Below are 8,924 nucleotides of genomic sequence, written 5' to 3' on the forward strand. Positions count from 1 at the left end.
TGGGATGAATCTGTGCTGTCCTGTTCCCCGAGCTCAGCTCAGTGCAGGCACGGGGTGTCACTCCCTCCCTGCTGGCCAGGAAACCTCTGACACTTGAGGAATGCTGCTGTAGCTTCCCAAACACCGGCCCTAAAGTGCCGGGTTGGGAGCTCCCTTTGAACTAGAATTGGCAATTAGCAGCTGTTGGAACTGTTGAGAGCTGGGAGTCAGTGTTACTTGAGTGTTTTGAGTTTCTTTCAATGTGGGAGGATTGGGCAGAGAGGAAACAGGAGGTTTGCTGCATACCTGTAAAACCTGCTGCACCCAGTTGGAACTGGGATGGATGGGTGTTGGTGTTGCTGAGAGTGTAGGTGGTGGTGGTGGAGAAAACAAGGGGCTGGAACCACTCCTGCCTCTGTGTGTGCATCCTAATGAGACTGCAATCCCTCGGAGGAGGATTTAGAAAGCAGCTTTAGCCTCTTCTGGAGGCTGTGCACAAACGTGTGCAGTGCTTTGTGCAGCCTCTGCTCACACGTGGGAAGTTTGCACAGAGCTGGGTAGGGATGGGACTGGAGCTCCCAATTGGCACTGGTGAGGTCAGAGCTCTTCCCAAGTCTACTGATTGGCCCCTTTGCAGCTCAAAAGAGGCTCCTGAAAGTGCCTGTGTGAGCCTTGAGATCTCCTCAGGGTCCCTTGATGGCACTAAAGTCTGCACAAGCCAGCTCTTGTAAGGAATGTGCTTGTGGGGATGGAGGGATGGATGGATGGACGGATGGATGGATGGTGCAAGCAGGGAAGGGAGGGTGCACAGGGTCACAGGGAGGGGGGATATAGCCCCATGGTGAGTTTGAATCCCTGAGGAGCAAAATTAGTCCCAGCAGTGTTTCTGGCCAGGAAGAAATGGTCCTTGCACCCCCTCAGCATGTCAGCAAGGTGTGACGTGGTGGTGTCAGTCACCACAGTGCAAGGGATCTGTGTGTGTGCTGGAACGGGGCCTTGGAGGGATGGAGCAGGTTGGTGACTCCAAAGCTGGCTGGAAATAGTCCCTGCAAAGGGGAGGGATCCTGCGGCAGTGTGTGCAGATGGCTGTGAAGCACTGAGGGGAGTCCACAGGAGTCTGAGAATCATCCCAGAAAGGTTTGGGCAGGAAAAGCCCTCATAGCTCATCTCATCCCACACCCCTGCCATGGGCAGGGACTCTTCCCACTATCCCAGGTTGCTGCAAGCCCCATCCAACCTGGCCTTGGACACTGCCAGGGGTGGGGCAGCCACAGCTGCTCTGGGCACCTGTGCCAGGGCCTCCCCATCCTCACAGGGTACAATTTCTTCCCAATATCCAATGTAAGTCTTTTGGTTTAAAACCCTCTTTTGGTTTAAAACCATTTCCCCTTGAGTCATCCTTAACTATCCATATAAAAAGACTTTGTCCATCATTTTAGCCAGTTCTCTTTAACTCCTGAAAGGCCATGATGAGCCCTCAAAGGCCATCCAGGTCTTGGTGTCTCTTGCTTGGTTAAGTGGGAAAATAAATTTCTCCTGTCTCTCCATGTTGTAGCATCTGCTCTTGTGCCACTTTGGGATGGTTCCTCCCCTGCTGCCAGCGCAGCAGCCAAGATGCTGAAATAGAGACACAGGGCAGGCTGCAGCCTCTCGTGCCCATCCAGTGCCACCTCCCCCCACAGCTGGCAGAGCTGCCCGTTCCACGCCGCTCCCAGGGGCTTTGCTGCACTGCTCTGTACAGGAAGGAGAGTTGGAATCCCAAACCTTTCTGGGATTCTCAAACCCTTCTGGGCCTGCAGCCTCCTCAGGGGTGGGACAGCGAGCCTGGGATCACTGGGACAGGGCTGGGAGGTGGATGCGGCTGGGTCTGGTCTCTGGTACCCACGGGGTGCAGATCCTTCCCAGGCTCTGGAGGAAAAGGAGCTTTGAAGGCTGGTGGGAAGGAGCCTTTGAGTGAGATGTTAATCCCCTCCAGAGCTTTCCCTAATCCCTGGTAATGTGCTGTTCAAAGGCCCACTTCCAAAGGAACCACTGCACTTTCTCACTCCCATATCTCTCCTTCCCCAAGGAATTGCCCAAAGGTGTTCTCACCGACTGTTTCCTCTCATTTTCCTCTGATAAGTAGAATTAATTCTTTTAAAGCATAATGAATGAAGCAATTTCTGGAGCAGGTAGTGGGAAATCCAGCTGATTGATTGGGAGAGATTTCTGCTGTCAAGGATATATTTGTACTTCATTCCTCCCCCTTCCCCTGGAGGGGATCCACAGCCTTTCCCCTCAGTGTCCCAGTGCAACACTTCCAACTTCGAAATCAAACCTCAAAAATGTGGAGGAGAGAACGGTGGCAGGAAGCCAACACCTACATTCCTTTCAATAAACTAGGGGTTTTGTTACCAAGTCCCATGGTAGGGGCAGCTTCCTGTGGCCACAGCCCTGACTGTGGAGGGGCAAGTTCAAAGTGACTCAAGAGAAGGTCAGTAGGGAAAAATCCTGGGCTTAGGAGGTCGTGGGGTAGGGCAGCTTGAAAAATGTCTGTCTGTCTGTCTGTGTGTGCACAGGTCAGCTCTGTGTGTGTGTCAGTCTGTCTGTGTGTGCACAGGTCAGCTCTCTGTGTGTGTCTGTCTGTCTGTGTGTGCACAGGTCAGCTTTGTGTGTGTGTGTGTCTGTCTGTCTGTCTGTCTGTATGTGCACAGGTCAGCTCTGTGTGTGTGTGTCTGTCTGTCTGTGTGTGCACAGGTCAGCTTTGTGTGTGTGTGTGTGTGTCTGTCTGTCTGTCTGTGTGTGCACAGGTCAGCTTTGTGTGTGTGTGTGTGTGTGTGTCTGTCTGTGTGTGCACAGGTCAGCTTTGTGTGTGTGTGTGTGTGTCTGTCTGTCTGTCTGTCTGTGTGTGCACAGGTCAGCTCTGTGTGTGTATGTGTCTGTCTGTCTGTGTGTGCACAGGTCAGCTTTGTGTGTGTGTGTGTGTGTCTGTCTGTCTGTGTGTGCACAGGTCAGCTCTCTGTGTGTGCCTGTCTGTGTGTGCACAGGTCAGCTTTGTGTGTGTGTGTGTGTGTGTGTCTGTCTGTCTCTCTGTGTGTGCACAGGTCAGCTTTGTGTGTGTGTGTCTGTCTGTCTGTCTGTCTGTCTGTCTGTGTACAGGTCAGCTCTGTGTGTGTGTCTGTGTACAGGTCAGCTCTGTGTGTGTCTGTGTGTGCACAGGTCAGCTTTGTGTGTGTGTGTCTGTCTGTGTGTGTGTGCACAGGTCAACTCTGTGTGTGTGTGTGTGTCTGTCTGTCTGTGTACAGGTCAGCTCTGTGTGTGTCTGTGTGTGCACAGGTCAGCTTTGTGTGTGTGTGTCTGTCTGTGTGTGCACAGGTCAGCTCTGTGTGTGTGTGTGTGTGTGTGTGTCTGTCTGTGTACAGGTCACCTCTGTGTGTGTGTCTGTCTGTCTGTGTACAGGTCAGCTCTGTGTGTGTGTGTGTGTGTCTGTATGTCTGTGTCTGTGTGTCTGTCTGTGTACAGGTCAGCTCTGTGTGTCTGTCTGTCTGTGTACAAGTCAGCTCTGTGTGTCTGTGTGTCTGTGTCTGTGTGTCTGTCTGTGTACAGGTCAGCTCTGTGTGTCTGTCTGTGGCACACCCAGCAGGGCTGTGTGCACGGCTCAGCAGGTGAGGAGGGCGGGTGTAGGAGGTGTGTAGGAGGTGTAGGGTGTGTCACCTTCACACACACGAGTGTGCCTGAGTGTGCCCACGTGCCTGTGTGTGACACGGCTGCAGCTGTGGGTACAGGTAGGTGTGCACACGTGTGTGCACGGTTTTGTTCGTGTGAGCACACCTGCGTGTGTCCCGTGTCCGTGTGTCCCCATGCCTGTGTATCCCACGCCTCCATGTTCATGGGTCGCATGTCACCATGTTCCCTATGTCCCCGCGTTCCCCCTGTCGCCCTGACCCTATTCCTGTCCCCATGTCCGTGCGTCCCCCTGTCCCCATCCCTGTCCCCATCCCCCTGTCCCCGTGCCCCGCCCCGCTCTGCTCTCGGCGCATTCTCGTCTCCGCCCCTCGCGCATGCGCACAGCCCTTCCCGGGCGGCCCGGCCGTGACTCCGCCCCGGCCTCGTGCGGCGGTGCCGGGACACGCCGGGACCCTCCCCGGGACACAGCGGGACACACCCGGACCCTCCGGGCCATGAGCGCCCCGGAGCCTCCGGGCCGCGGGATGCTGTTCGCCGAGACCCAGCTGAGGCGGCACGGCTGGCGCCGAGGTGGGGCCGGGCAGGGGTCCCGGCCTGTCCCGCCCCATCCCGGCCCCCCCTGAGCGTCCTTGGCTGTCCCCAGACTCCGATCCCCCCCAAAGCCCCCTATCCCCCCGTGCTCCCCAAGCCCCATCTTCCCCAGCTCCCTCCAGGCCCCAGTTACTCCAAACCCCGGGACCCTGCAGCCCCCGGTCCCCACCCCAGACCCCAGTGATCCCCAGAGCCCCGGGACCCTGCAGCCCCCCGGTCCCCACCCCAGACCCCAATGGTTCAATGGTTCTAGAGCCCGCCCCTCGCCCCCCTCCTTCCTGCAGGACCCGGTCTGGACCTCTCCCCACCCTCTGGGTCCTGCAGCCCCCCAGCCCCCGGTGCCCCGGGCCGTGCAGGGGTGACGGTGCCTTGTGTGCAGGGCAGGGGCTGGGCAGGCGGGAGGACGGCATTGCCGAGGCCATCCGGGTGAAGGTGAAGTGCGACACGGCGGGGGTGAGTCCCCATCCCTGCCCGGCCCCGGCCCGGTGCCCGCTGCCCAGCGCAGCCATCCTGGCAGCTCCTCTGCACCCCGCAGGTGGGACACGACGCGGCGGAGCCCTTCACCTTCCACTGGTGGGACCACGTCTTCAACAAGGCGGCTGCCAACATTGCTGTAGAGGCCGGGCAGGTTGGAGGGCTGGGGACAGGGACGGGGTTGAAGGCAGGGGAGGGTGTTGGGTTCCTTCGGTGACTCCTGTAGTGCCACCGTATCCCCCAGGCCCTGTCAGGAAGCAGCACCTTGCACAGGGGCTGTGGTGGTGGAAACGTGCTGCTGGAGGGGCGAAACCCCTTGGACAGATGATTTCCAAGCCTTTGCCTTTTCCCGCCCAGGATGGCATCTCTGTGAAGGCACTTTCTGAGCAGGGAGGCAGCATCAGCAATAAGAAGCCACGCAAGGCTGGCAGCAGCGGGAGCCTGCTGTACGGCCGCTTTGTGAAGGTGACTGGCCCCAGGAGCCTGGGGGCTGCCTGGCCCCCAGGTCGTTGGTGCTGTGGCCCCCAGTTCTTGTTCCCCTTTCTCACAGTCCCTCTGTGTCTGTGCTGCAGTCAGCCATGCTCACAGCCTGTGGGGAGGAGTCTGTAAGAGCCAGCTCTGAGAGCAGTCAGGAGGAGGAGGAGAAGCTGGACCTCTCTTCGGTCAGGAGGTGAGGCTGAGCCCCATCCCTTGACAGGGAGGGATGAGGGCTGAAATGAGCCCTGCTCCACACCGTGTTCCCCCCACGGATGGGTGACGGGTCTTGTCTGTGTCCCCAGGCTGACGGACGAGGAGCTGGTGCAGGCGTGCAGGGGCCGCACGGCACACAAGTGAGTGCCCGGGGGGTCAGGGCTGCCCCTCCTCGCAGGGGCTGTTGGGCAGGCTGGGCTGCAGAACCAGTGCTAGTCCTCGCTGCCTGGGGTCATTGCAGGGGTGCCCGTCACGGCCTGACCATGAGTGCCAAGCTGGCGCGCCTGGAGGAGCAGGAACGAGCCTTCCTGGCCACGTACCGGCCACGGGAGCAGCAGCAGGAGCCCCCAGAGAACAGCCAGGGCAAAAAGAAGAAAAGGAAACAGTCCAGGGATGGAGCTGAGGTGCCACAGAGCCAGGAACCAAACACAGAACAGGAGGAGGTGTTGGAAGAAGAAAAGGTTGTGAAGAAGAAGAAAAAGAAGCAGGGGCCAAGCAGAGAAGAGGAGCTGACAGGAGAGGAAGAGGTCATGAGGAAGAAGAAGAAGAGGAAGGTGATCGTGGAGCCATGTGGAGAAGATGTATCAGGAGAGGAGGGGAAGGTCATGAAGAGGAGAAAGAAGCCAGAGCTAAGCGCAGAAGAGGAGGTGGTGGAAGAGGATGGGAAGGCTGCAAAGAGGAGAAAGAAGAAAAAGAAGAAGAAGCAGGAAGAGGAGGACGAAGAAAAGCCAGCTGAAACAGATGTACCTCTACAAGATACAGATGAGCTAAACTTGGGACACAGCCCAACAAAGAAGAGGAAGAAGAAGAAGAGGAGGAAGAGGGAGCCAGAGTGAGCAAGTGACATGGCTGCCATGCTGTGCAGCTGCCAGTCCCACCTGGCTGGAAGGGTCCCGATCCTGGTGCTGGTGGGTGCCATGGGCTGCTCTGAGCTTGTTCCAGAAGGAGCCCAGCACTGTGACCCAGCTGCCTGGGGATGCTGAGCTAGGAAAAGTTGGTCTGGAGCTGGATCAAGCTTTACTTCAGGAGTGACCCTGGTTCCCCTCAGGCCCTGGGGCAGGGACCCATTTGCCATGGGCCTGTCATAGGACACAAGGACACACCCTGCAGAGTAAATAAAAAATACTAAAGTATTTTTTCAAGGGCATGAATAAATCTTTATTGTGATCAGATTATCCCAACGTGTGAATGGTGCCATGAGTGGCAGAACCCCAGATCACCTTTACACCTGTAGCACTTGCATTAGGCAGCAGCCCCAAAGTGAGCTTCCCCTGCAGCCCCTCACCACTCCCACCTCCTGGGCCTTTCCATCCTGCAGGCTCACACCAAAGCCCAGTGAGGTGCTGAGCACCCTCCTAGCAGAGGCTTGGGCATAATTTGGCCCTGGTGTGCAGTGCTGAAGCCGGGCCTGGCCCCCCAGCCCCTCTGGCCCCAGCTCTAGGTGAGCTGCAGGACGCAGTCTGTGCCAGGGTAGGCTGGCAGGTTCAGGGCGTATTTCTCCTGGAGAGCAGGGGGCACAAACCTGCCCCCGAGGAAGTGGTACCGGCCCGTGAAATGCATCGCTGCCTTCTTGGGCGCCGTCAGGGAGATGAGCATGTCGGGCTGGAGGCCGTCTGCCTTCCCCTTCTCCACGTCCCAGCCTGCAACGAGCCACGGCCAGGCTGGAGCTGGGAGCACCCTGGCCAGGCACCTTCCTGCGGCAGGTGCAGCCACAACTCACCTGAGGGGATGTCGATGCTGGCGATGGGCACTGTGACGCGCTCCAGAGTGCTGAGGATGGTGCCAAAGGGCTCCCGCACCGCTCCCGTGAAGCTGAAGCCAAAAATGGCATCCACCACCAGGCCGTAAAGCTCGTCAATGAACTCAGCCTGCGGTGAAGATGGTGGCAGGTGAAGGGCAGTCCTGGCCACAGCTCCAGGGGCAGGTCCTGCCAAGCTGGGGGCTGCTCCTCACCTCAGTCGGGAACTCGGGGAGGAAGGGAATATCCATCTTTTTGCACTGGGTGGTCAAACCTTCAAAGAGGGGCTTGCTGGAGCGCTTGGGGTAATACACGGTTGGCTGGTAGCCCTGCAAGAGCAGAAGGAACCTGAACTAATCCCACTCTGGCATCAGCAGCAGTCAGAGGAGTGGGACCCTGGAGCCCACAGGTACAGGGGTGCACAGGGACCAGCACCCTCACGAGGACCCTGGGGCTGCCTGTGCAAGACTCACAAACATCTTCAGGTGCCGGGCGCAGACCAGCCCATCACCGCCATTGTTCCCTGGCCCGCAGACCACCAGCACAGCAGGCTGGCTCGTGGTGAAGGAGCTGGGTGGGTAGGCCTGATAGGGGGCAAGAGGTACGGGGTTATGATGGGGAAGTGGGCCCACACCATAGGGCCAGGATTCACAAGACCCCCAACTTGGGACTGGTATGCTCAAGGGGCTGGGACGATTCCCAGCATCACCATCTGCCTCCCTGGTGCCCACCTTGGTGGTAGCACAGCTTGATACACACTGCTAGAAACCCCAGGACCCTCCCTTGGCTCCCAGGGTCCCCAGCTTGTCGATGGTGGGGATAGCACTGCCTGTAGTGCTGGAACTCTCCCCAGGACCTCCACCCACCTCCCAGGCACCCACCCTTGCAGTGGCACAGCTCAGCCCACGATGTCAGGATCCCCACCTCGCTGCTGGCAGTGGCACAGCTCAGCCCACAGTGCCAGGACCCCCACCTTGGCAATGGCAGTGGCACAGCTCAGCCCCGCCAGCTCCATCAGCTGATCTACGCTGAACTTGTACTCAGTGAAGAGCTCCTGGTCGATAGCCTGGGCCTCCGCCTGCCTAGGGTGGGACATGGCAACCTTGGGTACCCCAAAGCCCGGCCAGGCCCAGCCCGGGGGCTGTGATCCCCTCGACTTTGCGTGGGCCGGCTGGGGGGACACACAGAGCCGAGCCCCGTGTACATCCGCACCCCCTCCCCGACCCCTCCGCACCCCTCTGCCCGCCCGTACCCGGCCCGGTGCCCCCTCGGCCCCTGCGGGCCGCCTGCCTCCTCTCCCGCCTCCCTCCTTCCTCCTACCCGAGGAAGCGGAGCCCCGTCGGGCCGGCCCCCGCGCTCGGGACGTGCATGGCGCGGCGGGGAAGGCACCGGCACCGCTCCCGCTCCCAGCCCCAGCCCCAGCTCCAGCCGCGGTACCGGCACCGCCCGCCCGCCCGCGCCGCCGCCACCAGCAGCCCCAAGCCCAGTAGCGCCCGCGGGCTCGGCATGCGGCGGGTACGGCCCGGTACGGCCCCGGAGCGGGCACGGCCCGGTACAGCCCGGTAGAGCCGGAGCTCCACCGAGCAGGCGTGGGGCCGCCCCGGGGCGGAGCGCCCTTCACCGCCCGGGGAGGAGCCGCGCAGAGGCCGCGGTCCCTGCAGGCCCCGGCGGCACTCCCCCGTTCCCCCTGCCCCCGCCGAGACTCCGGGGTCTCTCCAGCCCCTTCATTTCCTCCCCGGCACCCCGACATACAAAGGATGGCGGAAACGGAGCGGGGTCAGAACCG

General features: G+C 59.8%; 2 protein-coding genes across 3 annotated transcripts; one reads left to right on the forward strand and one right to left on the reverse strand.

The window, feature by feature from the left end:
• The first annotated feature begins 4,042 nt into the window (after positions 1–4,042).
• Positions 4,043–6,542, forward strand: LOC132340347 (G patch domain-containing protein 4). The gene is made up of 7 exons (XM_059871278.1): positions 4,043–4,215; positions 4,616–4,689; positions 4,772–4,864; positions 5,068–5,175; positions 5,283–5,380; positions 5,490–5,540; positions 5,642–6,542. The coding sequence occupies exons 1-7, from the start codon at positions 4,140–4,142 to the stop codon at positions 6,234–6,236; spliced, it is 1,095 nt and encodes a 364-aa protein (XP_059727261.1). The 5' UTR covers positions 4,043–4,139; the 3' UTR covers positions 6,237–6,542.
• Positions 6,534–8,728, reverse strand: NAXE (NAD(P)HX epimerase). Of its 2 annotated transcripts, XM_059871279.1 has the most exons (6): positions 8,459–8,725; positions 8,112–8,220; positions 7,612–7,722; positions 7,354–7,467; positions 7,121–7,268; positions 6,534–7,040 (listed from the first exon to the last, which is right to left on the reverse strand). In XM_059871279.1, the coding sequence occupies exons 1-6, from the start codon at positions 8,644–8,646 to the stop codon at positions 6,838–6,840; spliced, it is 873 nt and encodes a 290-aa protein (XP_059727262.1). In that variant the 5' UTR covers positions 8,647–8,725; the 3' UTR covers positions 6,534–6,837. The 2 variants fall into 2 exon arrangements, with proteins under 2 accessions (XP_059727262.1, XP_059727264.1); XM_059871281.1 differs by lacking the exon at positions 7,612–7,722 and having other exon boundaries at positions 8,459–8,728.
• Positions 8,729–8,924: the final 196 nt, after the last annotated feature.

The sequence above is a fragment of the Haemorhous mexicanus genome, chromosome 31 (assembly GCF_027477595.1).
Source record: "Haemorhous mexicanus isolate bHaeMex1 chromosome 31, bHaeMex1.pri, whole genome shotgun sequence".
Classification (NCBI taxonomy): Eukaryota; Metazoa; Chordata; class Aves; order Passeriformes; family Fringillidae; genus Haemorhous; species Haemorhous mexicanus.

Excerpts from the sequence above, each read along its gene's own strand:
- NAXE (XM_059871279.1), bottom strand. The coding sequence starts at position 8,646 with ATGCCGAGCCCGCGGGCGCTACTGGGCTTGGGGCTGCTGGTGGCGGCG. Across the intron at positions 7,723-8,111 it reads GTGCCACTGCCATTGCCAAG|GCCTACCCACCCAGCTCCTT; the intron begins GTGGGGGTCCTG and ends GCCCCCTATCAG. Across the intron at positions 7,468-7,611 it reads CCCGGCACCTGAAGATGTTT|GGCTACCAGCCAACCGTGTA; the intron begins GTGAGTCTTGCA and ends CTGCTCTTGCAG.
- LOC132340347 (XM_059871278.1), top strand. The coding sequence starts at position 4,140 with ATGAGCGCCCCGGAGCCTCCGGGCCGCGGGATGCTGTTCGCCGAGACC. Across the intron at positions 4,690-4,771 it reads TGAAGTGCGACACGGCGGGG|GTGGGACACGACGCGGCGGA; the intron begins GTGAGTCCCCAT and ends TGCACCCCGCAG. Across the intron at positions 4,865-5,067 it reads TTGCTGTAGAGGCCGGGCAG|GATGGCATCTCTGTGAAGGC; the intron begins GTTGGAGGGCTG and ends TTTCCCGCCCAG.